The sequence below is a fragment of the Ascochyta rabiei genome, chromosome 10, assembly GCF_004011695.2.
Source record: "Ascochyta rabiei chromosome 10, complete sequence".
Lineage (NCBI taxonomy): Eukaryota > Fungi > Ascomycota > Dothideomycetes > Pleosporales > Didymellaceae > Ascochyta > Ascochyta rabiei.
The window spans coordinates 1751073-1770115 of record NC_082414.1 but is presented as its reverse complement, the minus strand read 5'-3'; the positions used below and the strand labels follow the sequence as shown (position 1 = coordinate 1770115).

The 19043-nt window shown below is 52.9% G+C and overlaps 7 protein-coding genes across 7 annotated transcripts, besides 23 other annotated features; 1 reads left to right on the top strand and 6 right to left on the bottom strand.

Moving 5' to 3' along the window:
* Positions 1 to 465: 465 nt before the first annotated feature.
* On the bottom strand, positions 466 to 1455 carry EKO05_0006702 (uncharacterized protein; the record flags this gene model as incomplete). Its single annotated transcript, XM_038946190.1, has 1 exon — positions 466 to 1455. The coding sequence occupies one exon, from the start codon at positions 1453 to 1455 to the stop codon at positions 466 to 468; it is 990 nt and encodes a 329-aa protein (XP_038798200.1).
* A 1035-nt stretch (positions 1456 to 2490) lies between these two features.
* EKO05_0006701 (NADP-retinol dehydrogenase) lies at positions 2491 to 3631 on the bottom strand (the record flags this gene model as incomplete). The annotated part of the gene is made up of 2 exons (XM_038940356.1): positions 2491 to 3356; positions 3409 to 3631. The coding sequence occupies 2 exons, from the start codon at positions 3629 to 3631 to the stop codon at positions 2491 to 2493; spliced, it is 1089 nt and encodes a 362-aa protein (XP_038798199.1).
* Positions 3632 to 3945: 314 nt separating this feature from the next.
* Positions 3946 to 3982: a dispersed repeat.
* Positions 3983 to 3985: 3 nt separating this feature from the next.
* Positions 3986 to 4118: a mobile genetic element.
* A 42-nt stretch (positions 4119 to 4160) lies between these two features.
* Positions 4161 to 6030: a dispersed repeat.
* Positions 4955 to 5160: a mobile genetic element.
* Positions 4961 to 5157: a mobile genetic element.
* Positions 5468 to 5853: a mobile genetic element.
* Positions 5958 to 6043: a mobile genetic element.
* A 26-nt stretch (positions 6044 to 6069) lies between these two features.
* Positions 6070 to 6183: a mobile genetic element.
* A 384-nt stretch (positions 6184 to 6567) lies between these two features.
* Positions 6568 to 6747: a mobile genetic element.
* A 6-nt stretch (positions 6748 to 6753) lies between these two features.
* Positions 6754 to 6831: a dispersed repeat.
* Positions 6832 to 8185: 1354 nt separating this feature from the next.
* EKO05_0006700 (uncharacterized protein) lies at positions 8186 to 9397 on the bottom strand (the record flags this gene model as incomplete). Its single annotated transcript, XM_038946189.1, has 1 exon — positions 8186 to 9397. The coding sequence occupies one exon, from the start codon at positions 9395 to 9397 to the stop codon at positions 8186 to 8188; it is 1212 nt and encodes a 403-aa protein (XP_038798198.1).
* Positions 9398 to 9407: 10 nt separating this feature from the next.
* Positions 9408 to 9469: a tandem repeat.
* Positions 9470 to 9739: 270 nt separating this feature from the next.
* On the bottom strand, positions 9740 to 9939 carry EKO05_0006699 (uncharacterized protein). The gene has a single exon (XM_059636854.1). It carries the CDS (start codon positions 9936 to 9938, stop codon positions 9741 to 9743), a length of 198 nt encoding a protein of 65 aa, XP_059492837.1. The 5' UTR covers position 9939; the 3' UTR covers position 9740.
* Positions 9940 to 10220: 281 nt separating this feature from the next.
* Positions 10221 to 11059: a mobile genetic element.
* A 560-nt stretch (positions 11060 to 11619) lies between these two features.
* On the top strand, positions 11620 to 12472 carry EKO05_0006698 (uncharacterized protein; the record flags this gene model as incomplete). The annotated part of the gene is made up of 2 exons (XM_059636853.1): positions 11620 to 11867; positions 11923 to 12472. The coding sequence occupies 2 exons, from the start codon at positions 11620 to 11622 to the stop codon at positions 12470 to 12472; spliced, it is 798 nt and encodes a 265-aa protein (XP_059492836.1).
* Positions 12368 to 12459: a tandem repeat.
* Positions 12473 to 13040: 568 nt separating the features above from the next.
* Positions 13041 to 13093: a tandem repeat.
* Positions 13094 to 13208: 115 nt separating this feature from the next.
* Positions 13209 to 14631, bottom strand: EKO05_0006697 (uncharacterized protein; the record flags this gene model as incomplete). The annotated part of the gene is made up of 2 exons (XM_038940334.1): positions 13209 to 14481; positions 14531 to 14631. The coding sequence occupies 2 exons, from the start codon at positions 14629 to 14631 to the stop codon at positions 13209 to 13211; spliced, it is 1374 nt and encodes a 457-aa protein (XP_038798196.1).
* Positions 13665 to 13804: a tandem repeat.
* Positions 14632 to 15489: 858 nt separating the features above from the next.
* Positions 15490 to 15587: a dispersed repeat.
* Positions 15588 to 15711: 124 nt separating this feature from the next.
* Positions 15712 to 15740: a tandem repeat.
* A 175-nt stretch (positions 15741 to 15915) lies between these two features.
* Positions 15916 to 18887, bottom strand: EKO05_0006696 (uncharacterized protein; the record flags this gene model as incomplete). The annotated part of the gene is made up of 2 exons (XM_038940409.2): positions 15916 to 15999; positions 16047 to 18887. The coding sequence occupies 2 exons, from the start codon at positions 18885 to 18887 to the stop codon at positions 15916 to 15918; spliced, it is 2925 nt and encodes a 974-aa protein (XP_038798195.2).
* Positions 17124 to 17160: a tandem repeat.
* Positions 17544 to 17591: a tandem repeat.
* Positions 17820 to 17859: a tandem repeat.
* Positions 18378 to 18420: a tandem repeat.
* A 38-nt stretch (positions 18888 to 18925) lies between the features above and the next one.
* Positions 18926 to 18995: a mobile genetic element.
* Positions 18951 to 18994: a tandem repeat.
* Positions 18996 to 19043: the final 48 nt, after the last annotated feature.

The window sequence follows — 19043 nt, the reverse complement described above, 5'->3', positions numbered from 1 at the left end:
GACGGAAGGAGAGGTGTAAGACACAATGCGGCTTATATATGGAATTACACCCCTGTTTGTCTATCAACTCGCAGTACTAACCTTCAGATATATTGACAAGTCTTTTTACAAATAAAAGATTTGCACACTTTCTAGGCTACTATTCCTTCTCTTGTGACATGTTTCCAGCAGAATAGAAAGGAGGGTTGCGGTAAAACATGTTCACCGATCATGTGTAATTGGGTTGCGATTATCACGTTAGTATCAATGTACATACTCTCTGTTCTAGAGCCTGAGTGTTTTACTTTCCCATCACAATACTTGGACATGCTGATGGAGACGGCGGGAGGAATCAGAAGAATGTCATATGAAACCACCCCAAATGTTTAATTGAAATATGTACAGCATCAGCAAGCCTATAAGAGAAATTCTCGACTATATTCCACCACCCCAGAAACTAGCTTCTCCACACCGTTATTCGCCATCCTACTTCTGCAGGGTCAGAACTCCAGGGCGGTACGGCAACAGGTTGTAGTCGCTGGGCACATTGTTGGGATCGCGTCCCTGGTACAACAATTGCAGGTTGCATGGATCGACCGTGAAGGTCTGATCCGGGTTACTCCTATACAAGTCACCGTGGCTGATGTCGTTGGTCCAAGTTGCGCCACTGTTCACCTTGCCTGCAAAGGGGTTGTTCTCGCTGGCAGCCTGCGGCGTCCACGTGCCATCCAGTTTGGTGGCTGTGAAGCTGCGGAAGTAGCGGCCGTTGGCGCCGATGGCTTCGACGAGCATGAGGTACTTGGGTGAAGACTGGTCGTCCAATGTGTACACCTGCACAGCTTCGAAAAGGTTGTTCCTGCTGTCGGTCATTACGACGGTGGAAGCGGTGCCGAAGTTGCCGGGAAAGTTGCCGATAGGCATGCCAGTGCGGTAGATCTTGCCGTTGTCGCCAGCGAAGAATAGATACATGTTCTTGCTGTCGCCGATAACGGTTTGATCAATGGCGCCCGTGTCTGAGCCGGTGATTTTCCCGGAGAAGAGAGGTTGGGCGGCGCCCCAGCCGTTGGCGTTAGAAGGGTCGGTGGACGTGCGATAGGTGAATGTCGTAGGGCCCCACTGGTATGCAAGGACCCAGACCTTTTTGGGCGCAAAATAGAACAGAGTGGGCGCAACGGCGTTGAACGAGGTCATTGCATTCTGGCTGGCCGAGGCCAGATCAGACCAGTTGTTGACCAGGCCAAAGTTCATCGAGCCGTACTTTCCGCCAGTGCTTGCTGTTGAGCCGTACACCAGCTTCCTTCCATTGTAGTTGACAGTCGTGAAATCCTTGAGAGCAGCCCAACCGTTTTTGGGTGTAGCTAGTGGTCCGGTCGATGACCAGCGGTAGGTGGAGGGGAGGTTGCAAGTCTGCGCTTGGCTGGGGACAGCCGAGGCTAACAGGACAATACTGGTCGACAACAAAGTGGATATGTACATGATGATATGCGCAGTAGTCGCAAGGCAGAAGAGCGTTTGAACGAACGATGACTGCGCTGAATGGTGCTGAGTGCTACCGACATCATCAGTCCATTGCAAGACTTTATATACTCATTTCAGGGTGTGATTGCAGTCAGGTAGTGTGACATAGTTTCCTCGGATGGTTTTTCATGAGGTCAAAACATACCGTGAGCCACCGGTAAAAGGGCTTCGCGAAATACGTTCCCTGTCATCGTCCTTCCTGAAACATCAGGCACGGACCAAAGTGGAGAAACTGTGGCTCAGATCGGTACAATTCAATCTGGAAGCATACTTCCACGCTCGAAAAGACATTCTCTCTCGAATACAAGTGGCAGGCGGCATTGCTTCCGTTGCCAAGCTCAGATAATTCATTTCGTTTTGGCCCGTTGTGGAGAATAATAGAAACGTTTGTGGGGAAGAAAGCCACACAGCAATCTAGATGCTGTCAATGCTTGTTGTAGAGACTTGGTTGTTTCGGTCGTTTGCTTCCCAAGGCCTGACGGATGTGTGAGTGATTGAAATAGTGGCGTTTTGAGCAACTTTTTGCTTTAATGAGGTTGCCTTTCATATGGTGTTTGTGCCGAACGATGCTCGGTAGTTCGCCGATGTGACACACCTAGCGTTTGGGGTCTGTTGAACACTGCTCATGTGTGAGTACACGCATTCAGCAGCTGGCCGTATCCCTCATATCTGCTTGCCTGACGGCTGAGCATCTGAAGCCCGCTCGGGGATCGAAGAGCTGTTCCAAATCGAACCAAAATTAACCTGCGCCTCCTCAATCGATCGCCACCCATTCAATGACCCGCAGAGCAAATTGAGACATCAGTTCTGGATTCATATGATCGTCAACTACTCTGCGATCTTTACGGTGACTGCAACGCTTGACAGATGTAGTGAAATGTGCGACGGCTAGCATCGAGACTAGCCAATTGCAAATTAAAAGCGTATTAAGGTATCCGTCCTTGAAGAAGATACTGTACAATAACCGCTTACCTATCTCACGTCTCACCGTCCTCAGTACCCATGTCTCCCCAGCTCCGCCTCTGTATACTCCCAAAGCTTCTTCTGTAGCCCTTCGTCCCTCGCTGCCTTATTTCCGCTATTCTTCACGCCAACAGGCTTGTAATACGCACCATTGACCAGATTTTCTTTCTTTGCCGTCGCCGCCCACGTTTGATTGAGCGCGCCACCCTCTGGGCTCTTGAAATGCCCTGGGAGGACGAAAAACAATAGGCCATAGATCCACAGGCCAGCTTTGAGGAAGACATTTGCGCGCAGGGACTGGAACAGGTCTGTGAAAATGACACCAGGGTGGATAGAGACGGACGTAATCTGCGGGTACCGTTGCGCTACCTCGCGTGCGAATAATAAGTTGCAGAGCTTAGACTGCCCATACCGTTTCCAGGTGCCCTGTTGCTCCAGCGCTTGCTGGTCGAGGATCAATCCTCCGGGAACACCGATGGCGTGTCCCGCACTGCTCAGCGTGACAATTCTCACGTCACCGCCCGGCATCTCTGCAGTCCTGAGTAGAGTGGGAAGAAGCAACTTTGTAAGCAGCGCGTGACCCATGTGATTCGTCCCAAACTGGATCTCGTAGCCTTCCTTGGTGGTGGAGTAAGGACAGGCCATAATGCCCGCGTTGTTGATGAGGATATCGAGACGCGTTTCTGCGCGGTGGAATGTCGCTGCTGCTTCAGCGATGGAGGCAAATGAGGTCAAGTCCAGCGGCAGGTGGACAATCTCGCAGGCATTGGGTACTGAAGACTTGATGCCTGCTATCGCGGACGAGGCTTTCGAGGCGGTGCGTGCGGCGAGGTAGATGCGTGCGGGCTTGTGGGCGGCGAGATAGGTGACCGTTTGCTTGCCCAAACCGGCATTGCCTGTGACACGTGAGTTTCCATGTGTTGTGTGATCCAGGACGAGCGAGAATACCTCCAGTCACGAGTATGACTTTGCCCTCCAGACTGCCAATGTCTTTCGCGGGATTGAAGTCAACACCCATGCCGAAGCTTGCGACTGTGTCTATTATCTCTGGTAGTACGAAGCCGGATCCGAGGAGTGAGACGGAATGTATGAACTCGGCGACTGTGTGCGTTTTGCTGACTATGGTGGACGGTAATTTTTGTGAATTGCGTATGAGTGAAGATGTTGACATCGTTCAGAACGGTCGAGACTGACTAGCGTCGAGCGTTACGCGTTTCGGCGCGTTTGGTAACTTTGGTTATAATCTTTCGTGCTGGGCCGAGGTCATTGTGGTTGTTTGCGCTATGACGTGATCGGCTTTCTTTACAGGTCTAGTCAGGAAGCATGCCATCCAGAGTTGTCAACAAACAAATTTGATCGCCTGTTTGATACCATTTTGGGCGTGCACGTTGCATACCGCTATCCGTGGAGCTGTGCAAGTCCCAGCCCTTGGTCTGCTCACGAATCAAAACGTCGATCAATTTTGTTTGTTGACAACTCTGAATTGCCATCGGACCGTGAGATTTAGAGTGCAGACCATGGCGAGTGTTAACGTGCGCCCCCCTTTACACTACCCTGCGCCCCCATTGCCACATGCAGCGTAGATGCGGCTGCCACTCAGTACTGTATCTGTTTTATATTATATCGCCACTAAAAATAGATCTGCATGCCTTATTATTGTTGTTATTTAACGTGTTGCGTTATTAATCGCGCAAAGTAGGTTAACGTACCCCACGGACGAGCCGGTCACCGGACGAGTCGGTCACTTTTGCCAAGCCCCCACCAAACTCCACCCCATTATAACCTAAAACAACCTAAATTAACACTGCAAACTGCAGTACAGTCTGTAATATTATTTAGAAACTACTTCTACCTCTTTCTTACACGTTTGCGCGTTATGTCCAGTCTCACTGCACCGTCCACAGCGCCTTTAGGAAGGCTTACCCACTTCAGCGCGCACCTGCTTCTTTGCCTTCTTACCATCACAACGCGCCCCAAACTCTTTTAGGGCTGTTAATCGCTAGCCCTCTTTAACTACTAGAGTACCTTCTTTCTTAACCTGCTTTCTTTTGTGTAATTTTTGTTGTGTGGCTGCCTTATTAGCAGCTCAAAGCTTAGCAATCTCCTGTTGCGCCAACACTAGCTTGTGCGCAATTATAGCTGCCCCCTTTAAGACCTTCTTAAACGCTTTAACTATAGAGGTAGGCAAGCTATCTATATGCCTCTGAATCCTTGTCTTTACAAGCGTTAATTGCAACCCTAGTTTAAGGGTGTTGCTTGGGGTTTGCGACTGCCAGAGCTCGTTGTTGACGGGTAGTGGTGGTGATGGCGTGCGCAGCTTCACATCAAGGCTGCTTATGACCTGTTGTGGGTCAAACAGGACCAGTCCAGCGCCTTAGAACCCTCCCTAGATATTCCTAGAAGTAATTGCAGCATTATAGGCGCGTATAAAGCATAGTAGGAACTCTGTCTTTATAATGTAGTTAATCTAGTTATATATAAGTATTTTAGCTTAGCGCCTATACGCCTTCTTTAAAGCAGCAAAACAAGCTACATTAAGAGGCTGTGTAAGGTGTAATAAGTGGGGAGGCAAGCAAAGAGTAATTATCTTGCTATCCTTGCAGTACTGCTGGAATTTAAGAGAGTTGTGGCTCTTATAACTATTAATAATAAGCAAATGGTAGGTGCTAACAGTACGCTCCTTTGTATGCCTGTCAAAGTGGCTTATCTAGTCCAGACTAAGCTTGTTAGTAGTCCAGCCGTTATCAGAGACTCTAATAACCCAGTCTTAAGGCAGATCCTCTTCTTTGTACCAGGCAGAGAGGTGGTGGTAGGCCTTAAAGATAAGGAAGGCAGGAATAGCCTATCCTTTAGCATTAATGCCTACTATAGCTGTAGCCCACTCCCAGTTGCCTGGTTAGACAGCCTTTGGCTGACCTCGTCGTTCTGAAGCTGTAACAACTGCTCCTGGGGAGATCTAGCCTATTATAAAGCCTGTCTTGTTAAAGTTGTACGTGTCTTTATCCTAGATGCTATACTTAGCTTTAGTGTTAGCTACCAGGCTAAACCAGCTCTGTAGAACCTTAGGATCCTTATAGAAGGCTCTCTTGTAGTTGTACTTATAATTAAACTTAACTATAAGCTCTAGGTGCCGCTTAACAAATGTACTAGGCCAGTTTGCGCCAACAGGACCTAGATTACGCTTAGCGCGTAAAGAATTGGCCATAGTAGCCACATCTAAGAGCTGAGGGGAAAACCCTCGCGCGTCTAGCTCAAGAACATGTTTAATAATCACCTTCTCCTTGTTGTTGTCCAGCTTCTGCAAGTTAGCTATAGAATTAGCGCGTAAAGGTCGTCCTGCGTGTCGGTTGCTTAGTGTTGTTTGAGAGACTCTGTAGATAGCTGCAGCGCGTCGCTAAGAGAGAGTCGCGTTTTGTTTAAGAGCCTGAAGCGCAAGCTGTATCTGAGCTTCTTTTAACGCGTCTAAATGGTGTTGTTAAGAAGGCATTAGTATGTGAAGGGTAGTTTGGTAGGGGCTTGGCAAAAGTGACCGACTCGTCCGGTGACCGGCTCGTCCGTGGGGTACGTTAGGGGATATAATTTTTAAGTTGTAATTTTTAAGTGCAGTATTTTAACTATTAACTGTAGTACACATTTAATTAGCTTACCTACCTATAGCTCTGCAGAGGCACTGTAAACCTGAAGCTATTGTTATAGTTAACCCTACTATTTCTGGTGTTGTTGCCTAGAGGTAGAGGCAGAGGCGAGGTGTATAGTGCTGGTAAAGGTGTTAGTAGCTGCTAGTACTGCTGCAATACTGCTGCTGGCTAGTAGTAACTACTATAGTGTACCACCTACGTATAGGTATAGCTTCTTATAGGTTGTTATTAGTGTAGGTAGCTTAGTAGCAGCTCTCTATCGTCTCTATTATCTAACTCCTATCTAGACAGCAACGGCAGGCGTAATAGTAAATACAACTGCGCACCCTACGCAGGAGGTAGTAGTAAAGGATTTAACAGTATAGCAATACTAGTAATATAACATAATATGCGTAGTGTTAAGGTATAATAACATGTTAATAGTGTTAAGGTTTAACAACACGCGCGTTAACGCGTAGCAACCTACACCTAGGCGTAATAAATAACACGTAAGACACTTAGCCTTTAAAAAAGCTATCTAGCGGCAGATCCCTATAGTAATTAACCTTTACAGGCTACTCTAGCGAGGCGGCGTGTCTTGGCTGCATCGACGCCAGCCGAGTGTGGCAATGGGGGCGCACGGTAGTGTAAAGGGGGGCGCACGTTAACATTCGCCGCAGACCATGGCTAAGCTTACCTAAGTAGGCGACTACAAGAAGACAGCGATCTTCACATATTAGCATAGTCTAGTACATGCGCCACATCCTGCTTGTCTGATAGGGAGAGCTTCTGATCTTCGTGCGCGGTCGGCATGCTGAGTTTGAATTCGTAAAAGAGCCAACTCCAAATCCAAAACGTAAAGCATACCATCGGCGGGGAAGAATTGCGGTCATATATAGCCTAACACTGAAGTAGCCTATTTACATGATTAACTTCAACGCATTCTTATTGCCGTCCAGCGCTAGAACCCCAGTGCGGGGAATCTGGGGCAGATTTGCAGGCCAACATGCTGGTTTGTGCAAGCCACCTGCAGCGTCAACGAGCTTGATTAGAGTGGGCGCCTAAGTATTGCCTCGAGCGATGTTGTTGACAGAGGAGTGAGGTTTGTGTCAAGACGCCTCTAGGGTGGCAATGGGCGTTGTAGCGATGGAGAAGTTCGGCACATCTCAGGCCGCCGTATAGTGTGGAATGGGTCCATGGCTGCAACAAGCCAAGCCTAGTTTTTGCGGGTACAGTAAACTACCCGTTATAAGCATGTCAGCTATGTGTGCAGAAAGCTTAGCAGATTAGTAAGCTTCATCTGCATACAGTTGGTTGGCCAGTAGAGCGTCTAGATTTTGAGATAAGCTCTCTAACTAACTCGGCGAACCTTCGAAGATCGAGCTGATATAAGCATACTGATAACACATTACTGTGCATATGCGGACGCCGGATTTACGCTTGCTCCTCGCCAATACTGCCTCTGTTGTCACCACGATATGCTTGTGCAAGGGTCTATGCAAATGCTGAGCTACGCCTATAACAGGTAGTCAACTGCGCCTCTACAAGCGCACCGTCGATGACCGGCTGATAGCCACGAGCGCTTGCGCACCGATACCGTTCTGCCTAATCCCGTCCTTGACCTTTCGCTTTCCCCTACAACACGGCTGTACTGAACATTGCATTCCTGATGCATTCCTCTGTAAGCACGAAAATCTCTTTACAACAGCCCTAGCAAAGCTTAGGATATAGTATTACTCCTACTTCCAAAGTCTAGAGCGGGTCAATATCTGCGAACAGGCTAATTCGGCTCCAAACCAGTGTGTTCCAAAAAATCGGGAATGTCGTTTTGGGAGCATCTTAGACAGGAGTTTTAGACTATTGTTTTCGCAATGCCATTTAGAAGATGCGGGCTTGGATAGGTGCAATTGCTCTTGAATATTAGATAATTATAGTGATAGTGGATATGAAATAGTTATCAGATAATAGATAATGCCAAAAAAAGGCTGAAAATGCTCCTTGCATAGAAAGTAACAGGGTATAGGGAAACATAACATCTGGGCAAGATGCGCCGCTGCGCCGAGCAAACCAATGTAGAACTTCTTGTCAAACCGAAGACCAGCCAATTTTCATTGGATGATGTTGGAAATGAGATAGTTGTTGGTGCCTGAAGGTACACCGATGATCTTATTTTTCTGAGAGAGCGCTTGGATGCGGGCAGCAAGAGCACTGGGAGTCATTTTACCCTCCAGGCTGAGAAGATAGGCGGCGAGACCAGCGACGTGAGGAGTAGCCATAGAGGTGCCAGACTTAACCTGTGTGCCGCCGGTGTTCGAAGTGGACAGAATGAGAACTCCGGGCGCGAGGCCATCTACGACACTACCGTAGTTGGAGAAGGAGGCGAAGTTATCAGAAGAGTCGGTGGCGCCAGCAGTGAAGGCGGTAGCTTCGGAGGCGGGAGATGTGTTGCTGGCATCGGTACCTGCGTTGCCAGCACCAACGGCCACAAAGAGACCAGCAGCGACGGCTCGGGCAACAGCAGTGTTCAACACTGCGGACTTGGACCCAGCAAGTGACAGGTTGGCTACTGCACCTTTGGCACAACCTCTGCTCTTAGCGTCGTTGGTAGCGAAAGCGATGCCAGCCATGACACCTGAAATGGAGCCTGCACCTGAGTCGCTGAGGACTTTGATCGCATAGAGCTTGGTCTTCTTGGCCACGCCATAGGTCTTTGATCCGACAGTGCCTGCAACGTGGGTGCCGTGTCCATTGCCATCGCTGTTGGAGCCATCGTCGGCAAAGTTTGCGAGGAACATGGCACGGCCCTCGAAATCAGGGTGAGCAGTGTAGATTCCTGTGTCAATGATGTAGGAGCATGTGTTGGCACCAGCGGAATTGTCGTAGGTGTAAGACGAGTTTCCAGGATTGACATTGGAGATGCGTCCCAGGCCCCAGGGAGCGGTGTTCTGGGTGACTGCAGCCCTCTTCTCGACATCGACATCGACATCCTCGTTCACCCAGCTGGCCTGGAAAACGGCATCTCTCTCGACATAATCGAAACTTGGCAAGCGACGCATTACATTGAGAACGCTATCGCTCATCTCAGCGGCGAAGCCTTGGAATTTGCCAAAGTTGAAAACTTGGCTTGCGTCTTTTTTGAGGAGTGCGAGGGCGATTTGGGTGGTATCAATGAGGCCTCCGTCCTTCATCTTGACAATGTATTTTCCGGTGATAGCTGTGCCATCACGGGCTTCGAGAAGGGGAGCTGGTTCAGCAACGGGAACAGGTGCTGAGACGACACCAGCCGCGGCTATCAGAGTAAGAATGAATTGGAGCTGCATGATTCAGGTGGAATGAATGAATGAATTAATGAATGAATGAATGAATGAATGAATGAATGAATGAATGAATGATAGTGAGTAGATTGGTGTTGGTGATGAAAGAGATTGTTCAGTAAGTAGAAATGAGAGACTGTTGTTGAAAGTGAAGGCTGGCGGATGATTTTTACCGTAGGAGCGACATGGAATTCTTATACAAACACGACTCAAACACCGCTGTGGTCTATATCCCGAAGACTCAGTAAACCTTGTGAAAACTGAGAGCCATCATCGTCATCGTGTAAAGCCATGTATGGCACTCGCCAAGAATCAAGCCTCCCAAACTTCTACTACAACGCTGTTGCACCTACTTCCACCGCTTACTGAACCAGAGAAATTTGATATAGTCTACCGAAGGGGTATTCTCGCTCGCTAGAATAGTCCCCGCGGTGGTTGTTGAGAAGGGAACTTCCGACGCCTCAGCAGCAACGCGGACAACTTTACTATGCACTAGGCTTGCTATCGTACAACGGAAAGGAAGATTTTGACGTCTGGGCAGCAACATGGATTACTACACTAGGCACTAGGCTTGGGGTCGTACAATATGGCAGACCGGAAGATACCTAGACAGTCGGTACGCCAACTGAAGAAAGAAACTTCGCGAGGGATCGCTGCTTCAACTTCCATCTATTGAGTCCAGATGGAACTCCTGCTGCGCTAAAAAAAACCAGAGTTCGGGTGTAAGGTCTCGCTACGTCAATTCGCTTCCAGCCCCCACGTTCCTGGCCCAGGGGTCTGGGATGACGCCCCGTATCCAGCGTTGTAATGTCTTTTAGGAATAACCACTAGATGTGGGTTGTTTTGCCCCTCTGAAGAAGGCATATGGGCGCTAAGCCGAGAATCTCATGCGCAACTACATTACTCATATTACTAAAACTGAGTTCCTACCATGCTTTATAGACGCCTACAAGGAGACATTTACTTCTAGCAATATCTAAGGAGGCTTCCAAGGCGCTGGAATAGTCCCCTTTGACCCAGAACAGGTTATAATGGGTCTTGATGTCCGCCTACGTACCCCACCGCTACCTACTGTAGAAGATGAGCCCTGGCAGTCCTAAACCCCAAGCACTACCCTGCAATTAGGGTCGCAATCAACGCTGGTTTAAGAGAGGATTCAAAGGCATGCAAGCAGCTCACCGACTTTAATAGTTAAGGCCTTTAAAAAGCTTGCTAAAGGCGCAGCTATAGTAGCGCACAAGCTAGTGTTGGCTTAAAGGGAGATTACTGGGCTTTAAGCAGCAAATAAGGCTGCTACGCAACGTAAATCGCATAAAAGAAAGCAGTTGCAGCAGGAGGGAGTCCTAACAGCTGAGGAAGGCCTTTGATTAACTACTCTAACTGAGTTTGGGGCGCGTGGTGATGGTAAGAAGGCAAGGAAGCAAGTACGTGTTAAAGGAGGTAAGGCAACCTAAAGACGCTGTAAAAAGTGCCACAACGTAGGGCATAACTCGCGCACGTGTAAAAAGCCTAAAGAAGGTGTTACTAAATAATATTATATACTGTACTACTATAAACAATGCCAATGTGGGCTAATGCAAGCCATAATAGGGTAGAATGTTGGTGTGGTCTTGGCAGAGTGGCCGACTCGCCCGTGTGGCCGACTCACCCGTTGAATACGTTAGCATGACGTGTGGCTGAAAAACTAAGACACTTCGGTCCCTTACCTACGTAGTCATAATCACAGTACTGCTAAGTAGACCGAGATTTTGGTATTCAGACGCTTCATTATTTGACTGATTTGCGTTCTTGCGCAGTGGTAGATGTTTATTCTCGCGATGATGGCGAAACATAACATCGCACCAGCAAAGTATCTATGTCCTGCATGTAATTAGCGAAAACTCGCTAAGCCCTTCCTTACTTTACTCACTAGCCTCGCGATTCCAAAAAGCCACAGGGTCTCGTACCACAAATTCTATTCAGCGATTAGGCTCTTGAAACCTTAGCTCGAGGGGCATGCAATCAGCTGAACGTGACCTTGGGACGATGCTGATGGGTATGTATCTGGCGTAGTACTTACTTGCACATGCCGACAAAGAGCTCACAACACACAAATGCGTATGTTTATGTTGCACATTCCTGAGCCAATCGTGGTATGCGTACAGCAATTTAGAACCAAGTCGGACTACTATATAGAAGCTTAGTAGTCTGTTAGAGCTAGAGCGTCAGCACTCCATGCAAGCCTGAAGATGGGAGTCTTGCATCTTATCTTCGGGTTCCTTAGTCTCGTTTGCTTGACATCCGCAGCATCGATATGCGGGACTGTCGGGTACCACAACGAAACGACGCTCAGCTTTTACATGGGCAATTTCTTTTACAGTGCTCCCTCGACGTTCACACTTTGTGCTGCATTCTGTAAGACAGACACCAGATGCGAAAGCTTCCGATACTCAAGCGACAGCACCAACCAGTTCTGTGAATTCTTCGACGCTAGTCTGTACGTGCTTAAGAGTGGCTTTGCGTTGGTGCTCGGACTAATGGAAACGACCTAGGAGCGCGTACTTTACGCCCGACTCAACGTCGCCGTACTACTACTATGATATTGATTGCCCGTTTCCGCCCTTTGGTAGTGCATCAGTGATCAGTGCCGTCACGACGACATCGACGCCGCCAGCTTCGACTAGTACAGGCACGACGACAACTAGAGCGGCAAACCCCGGGACCAACTGCGCGGCGACAACAGCAACCACATCCGTTCTAAGATTCGTCACGGTGACAGCTATTAGCGTTACAACCACAACCACAACAGCAACCTTGACAAGCACCTTGACAGCGACAGTCACAACGCCTGTGCAGAACTTCATCACAGTGACAGCTCTCAGCATCCTGCCTACCACCACAACAACCACCTCGACGAGTATCTCGACGACGACAGCGACAACATCCGTGCAAAGGTTCGTCGTGGTGACAGCTGTGCGGGTAGCGACGATCACGCAAACCGCACGGACAACCAGCACCGTGACGGCGACGAGAACCGCGACGGCCACCAGGACCGTGACTGCGACCAGGACCGTGCCCACGACGACGACGGGGCGAGTCTAAAGTGCATCTCGACTGAATTCCAATCCCGCGTTCCCCCCTCTCTCCTCCGCCCACCGATCCACCGCCCAAGCTAATCCGGTTCGTACCTACTGGATCAGTCAGCGTGGAGTCTGTAATTATTTTCTTTCCTTCCGTGTCGTTTTCGCCGATTCCACGCTACTCGGCTCGGCCGAACAAGGCCAAGCCAAGGTGGTGCGCGTCGTACATTTCGCAGACTGCAAATACAAATATCAGCTCATCTTGTCACGTGTGCTCTACCGTTGATTCGCACTTGATTCGTGCCGCCAGTGACGTTTATTGCGCGTGCCTTGCTCCACATGAATGCTGCACCTGAACCCCTGGAAGACGCAGCGGTTTGAAGATGTAGAGGTGTAGAGGTGTAGAGGTGTAGGGATGTAGGATAGAGATATGTTAATAGAGAGTTGGGAGGAAAAGGTAGAGTGGTAGAAATACAGGATAGAGATGTGTTTATAGAGAGGTGAGAGGACGAGGTAGATCGATAGGAGATTCGTGAATAGAAAGGAAGGGGATAGGAGAGAACAGTGCAGTGGATAGCCAAGTGAAGAAGCAACACAACACAACACAACACAACACAACACAACACAACACAACACAACACAAGCAACGAAAGACAAAAAGCAAGTGATCCACGTATTGAATTGACTAGGAAATCCCACCGCGAATCCACCGTGATTGCCAAACGCCACGCTATGCACGCAGCGAGTCCAAAACCAAGCTAAACGTCCCTCAGACTCCCGTCAACAGGCTTCCTCGCAACCCCCGTGTACGACCCCGGCTGTGGCTGCCCTTGCGGTTGGAAGGCCTGGTAGGTCTGCTGCCCCGGGTAGGCGCTCGGGGTGGCAGTCTGGCTTCGATCCGGCACGGGGTCGTAGGCCACGTTGCCACCCGCACGGCCGCTCCCGGGCGTAAAACTGCGCGGCTGGTCGAACGGCTGCACGGGGGCCGGGGCGTATGCGTAGGGGTTCGGTGCTGTGGTGTGGTAGCTGGGCGGGGCGGGGGAGGGGAAGCGGTCCGAGGGGGCGTTGTAGGGCTGGCTGTAGGGCTGGCTGTAGGGCTGCGGTTGGACTGGGGAGCGGCGGTCGTAGGGGTCGGAGGCTTGGCTGTACTGGCTGTGGGAGTGCGCGGGAGAGGGTGCGCGGTTGTAGTCGTGTTGTGCGTATGCGGGGGATGTGTTCTGGTTATGGGATTGAATGTGGTTCTGGGTCTGGTCCTGGTATTGGATCTGATTCTGGTCCTGGTATTGGATCTGATTCTGGTCCTGGTATTGGATCTGATTCTGGTCCTGGTAATGGTTTTGATTCTGGTCCTGGTAATAGTTTTGATGGTTGTATGCGTCGGTGCTGTGCAGCGGCGATACTGGACTTCGCCCTGGCCCGGGCGAGGCTCGCATTCCACCCCCTGCTGCCCCAGCAGCCACGCCCGCTGTGGACGTGTTGGGCGGACTGTTGGTGTAGTGCAGTCTGTCCATCTCGACGTCGCCCCGCCGTTCGGGCACAGCCTCGTCCTCGACCTGCACCTGCACGCTCCGCGCATTGCTCCAGCTCGGCATCGCGGGCAGTGCATCTTCGTTGACCGGCCGGCTGCGGGCGTCGAACGTCGCATACTGCGGCCGCTCGGGCGATGCAGGGCGGGCTGCGGCGGACGCGAACTTTGGGTTGGTCTGCGGGTTGAACGAGGGCGTGGGATGCGACTGGTACTGGGTGCTGATCTGCGGCGGCGGCGGTGGAGGCGCGAACGACCTTGCTTCTGCGTATGGGTTTGCGGGCGCGTTCGCGTACGGCTGCTGCGGATACGGCTGTGGCGGCGGATAGGCCTGGTTCTCGCTCTTCATGCGCCGGTGCCCGGAGTCGCTGCGCCCACAGCAGCAGGTGCAGCACTTGCAGCAGCAGAGGGCGCACTCGGCACCGCAGCAGATGCAGCGCGCGATGCAGAAGACGACGCTGAAGGCGACGAGGCCGCCCAGGATGATGACGGCAATGACGGGCCATCTACGTGGCGTGAGCGAGACAATGGAGTGAGGCGGCGTGGGCAACTGACTTGCAGTAGTCCTTGGCCATGCATTTGTCCCACGACGAGAGCGTTTCCTTTGCGTCGGCGAACGGATCGCGCGGCGCGAGCGTGAAGCCAGGCGTCTGCATCGTGAATCAATATCGAGCGCCTCTGCGCGTGCAGTCCGGCCAGCGGTGTCGTCAATGTGTTGTGAGCCAACAAGTCAAGCCACCAGAAACCGCCAGCTCAGCGAAACAAGGAACTCGCAAAGGGCGTCATGAAACGAGCAGCGAGTCCGTCTCCTAGTTGAACCACGGCCAGGGCAGGGATGTCGTCGATCAAGATCAAACGCGTGCCGCACCACCGAGCACAGGCTAGGCGTCGAGCAAAGCAAGGCGTGATGCTTGCTGCGGCGAGGGAGTGCGTACGCAAGCGCCAGCATGAACTCGCACTCAATGCGCCTAGCACAGCAATCCGTGCGGTGCATCACCAACTACCAGCTCCTTTGCACCTACTGCAGAGCAATCCAGTGCGTAGTGTAGGTAGCAACGGGCCAGCACGGCACGGTAGTTGGACGTGCAGATAAGGTTCGCCGCCTCTCCAATTGCGTGGCCGCGAGGCGCAGCACCCGCGGGAGCATCAAACGGGCAAGCGAACAGACAAATACGAGGCGTTCGTATCGAGAGGGACTGTATTCTGCCCCTGGAGTGCGTAGGCTCGAGTGTAGCGTGCGCGTACCGAGGCTAGCGAAGCGCAAGGCAGATTTAGAGGATGGTGACAGACAGTCGCTATCTAACTAGATATGTGTTGAGTAGGCATGGCAGACACTGCTTGGAAAAGCTAGTAGGCCTTAGGCTTCTTAACGAACATGCTACTACAGAATATAACAATTAAATAAAGTATAGTGCTAAGCTATACTCGATAAATACATATAAAGGCCTAGTAAGTAGTCTATACACCTAGAGTCTAGCCTTTATAAACCCTCTCTTTAGATCTAACTCCATGTAAGGGCTTGACTTGAACCCACCTCAGCTACACGGACCTAAAAAGGTACAGTAATCCATCAGATGGAATGACTAGGGTTCGAACAGTATGAAAACCCGTGACGTGTAGTAATGTGTTTTTTTAGAGGTAGAAGTAGATTAGATATTAATAAAAATAATTTCAAAGTATTGTATAGTAGTGTGTATAGAGATATAGAGAGATGTATAGAGAGATATTGTATAGTGATATAGAATATAGAATATAGAATATAGAACACTATATAACAAACTAGGATAAATACAACTATAGGCTAGGACGTGGGAGATGCAGCGCCAGTCGACTTGACCGTGGCGGTGGGGAGGTGGTATCATGCAATAGGCAAACAGATGAGATGGTCGGATGGGAGAGGTGTAGGCAGGTCGGATGTGGATGTAGAGTGTCGGTACCGACTACCGCTTCTCGAGCCACTTGGCGAAGCGCCCCTTTTCGTTCGCCCCGGTGGCCTCCAGATGGGTGCTGCGGTCGTAGAGTTCCTGCGGGGTCAGCCAGCTCGTGGATTCATGACACAGTGAGTGCTTACCTCATCGTCTTTCGAGATCTTGACGTCCAGGATGAGATTGCGCACGTCCTCGACCTTGCTCCACGCGGGGTAGGGGGTGCCCTGGGCGCGCTGGATGCCGACGACGACGTCGCCCATGATTTCGAACTTGCGCCAGTTGATGCGCTCCTTGCCGACGACGCCGCCCAGCGGCGCCTCCTTGCTTTCCCGGGAGCCGGCAGCGGCCGCGAAGACGCTCGTGCCCGGGTGCGGCGAGAAGGTGGGGGCAGCGGCCTTGACGCCGACAAAAGTGGACGAGCCCTGCGAGGCGGAGACGAGATCGCGGCGGTAGAGAGGAATGTAGGGTATGCGCTCGCCCGAGCTGTTCTCCCAGGCGAGGCGGTAGGCAAAGTGCGATTTCTGCGAGCCCATGAGTATGTCGAGCTTCAGAAAGTCGTGGGTGACGGGCTGGGGGACGAGATCGCGCGTGGCGATGAGCCTGTGGACGGCGGTGGCCTTGATGCCGGCGATGATGGCGGTGAGCGAGTTGTAATTGTTGAGCTTGCGGACCTGGCGGGCGACGCGCATCCACTTCTCGAGCATGAGCGCGCGGTGCTTGGGCTTGTCGCGCAGGAGGATGTAGTTTGTGACGAGAAAGGCGATGTGGTTGAAGTGGGCCGTCATGCGGGTGACGTTGTCGAGCTGCTTGCAGTGCTTGCGCGCCTCGGTGGAGAGGCTGACGTCGCGGATGAGATCGCGGGGCCGGACCGAGGAGAACATGATCCAGTCGATGCGGGTAAGCTCTCGGGCGATGAGCTCGTCGTCCTGGGCCATGAGCTGGTGCCACTGCACCTTGGAGAGGGGCTTGATGGGGTTGGGCTCGAGCTGGCGGGCGAGTCGCTCGTTGCGCTCGACTTGGGTGACGATGGTGAGGGAGCCGGCGGTGGAGCGGGAGGCTGCCGTGGTGGTGCTGCGGGCGACGGACAGGCGGGCGGAGCCCAAGGCCATGTGGCCGATGGCTCGGGCAAACTCGTCGTCTTCCGAGTCCTCGTCGAGGACGGTGTTGTAGAAGGCGGGCAGCTGGTCGTTCTGGGCGCGCTGGCGGTCGCTGCAGGCCCAGTCGGTGTCGTCGTCGTCGGCGACCACGTCGAGGTCGCGGATGATCTCCATGGCGGCGACGGAGAACTCGCGGTTGGCAGCGATGGCGAGTGCAAACATGCGGACCAGCTTGCGGGTGGTGGGGAAGGCAAAGTCGCCGGGGTAGTAGGCGACCCACTGGTGCAGGACGGCGAGATAGCGCAGCTGGGCGATGACGCGGATCATGGGCATGTCTCTGTTCTTGGCCAGGGCGTCGAAGCGCTTGAGGATGGCCTCGAGCAGCTGGCTCGGGGTGGCGAAGCGGCGGTACAGGGCCAGGAATACGGCGACGAAGGTGGAGTCGGACTTGGACATGGGCTGGGCGAGCAGGCGGTCGACGAGCTGGTCGAACGTGTAGCCGTTGTCGTCGGACGGCTGGACGGTCAGGATGCTGCGGGCCGTGTCGGAGGCGTCGGAGGCGTCGGAGGCGTCGGAGGCGTCGGAGGCGTCCGAGTCGTAGGTGGGGGACTCGTCGTTGAAGAAGGTCTTGTTGGCATCGCTGGGCTTGTAGCGGTGGGCGGGGGCGCCCAGCGAGGGGTTGCGGGGGTAGTGCGAGGAGAGCTCTGAGCTGGCGCGCTCGTGCTTCTTGGCCCACAGGTCCTTTTGGGTCATGGACAGGACGGCGGAGGATTTGGCGCGGCGGCGGGACGAGGCGTGGGAGCGGGGGCGGTTGGCGGGGGCGGTGGCGGCGGTGGCGGCGGTGGCGGCGATGGCGGCGCGCAGGACGACGGACAGGCAGGCGCGGTGGGTGTCGGGGGCGGACTCGGAGGTGGAGAAGACGCTGAGGGGCCCGAGGAAGGAGGTGGCCTTTTGCTCGACGACGGCGGGGTCGACCTCGCGGTGGGCGGGGTGCTGGTCGCATTTGCAGGCGGCGAGGGCAAAGGGCAGGTGGGCGTTGGCGAGCATGGCCAGCATGTCCGGGACGCGGGCCAGGCTGTGCTGGGCGGTGACGTCGTAGAGGACGATGGCGGCGTCGATGCGCGGGGTGGCCATGTCGTGGACGGTCTCGGGCCAGGCGAGGTGGTGGCGGTCGGCGAGGTGGACGTCGGTGACGGACATTTCGAGGAAGCGCACGAGATAGGGGGTGCCGTCGATGGACCACTTGCGGGTGCAGGCGGCGGGGGCGGTCGCGTCCGGCAGGTCGAGGGCGCGGCGGATGAAGGTCGTCTTGCCCACGCCGCGGGCGCCCAGGACGGCAAAGGTGAGGTGCTGCAGGGCGGGCGTGGTGTCGGTGGTGGACGAGGCCGAGGCCGAGCCTGCGGTGGAGGCATCGAGGACGTTGTGGTTGTCGTCGTGGTTGTCGTGACTTTGGAGGTTGTCGTGACTTTGGTGGTTGTCATCACTTTGGTGGTCGTCGTGGTTGTGGTCGTCGTGGTTGTCATCACTTTGGTGGTCGTCGTGGTTGTCGTCGTCGTGGTTGTCATCACTTTGGTGGTTGTCGTGATTCTGGTGGTCGTGATTCTGGTGGTCATCGTGACTCTGGTCATCGTGACTCTGGTCGTCGTGACTCTGGTCGTCGTGACTCTGGTCGTCGTGACTCTCGGCGTGGGCGAGGTGGAAGCGCTGGAAGAAGCTGTCGTTGGCAATCTCGTCGCCGTCCTGCGGCTCACTCGCGTCCTCGCTTTCCTTGTTGTCGTCGTCGACGTCATGCTCATCGTCGCGCGACTGAAGCCCGCCTGGTCGTGGACATGTGCCTGTGTCCGTGCCCGTGCCCGCCTGCACCGATTCACGCCGCGGCGGCTGCATCTCCTGCGCGCTTCGTCTCTTGACGTGCGTCGCGCAGTGGGTGGTGGCTCTGGCGATGACGACAGTAGTAGTAGTAGTGGTAATGATAGTAGCAGCAGCAGCAGCAGCAATGGCTGGCGGGCTCAGACGGCCGCGTGTGCGACGTGACGGCGGGCG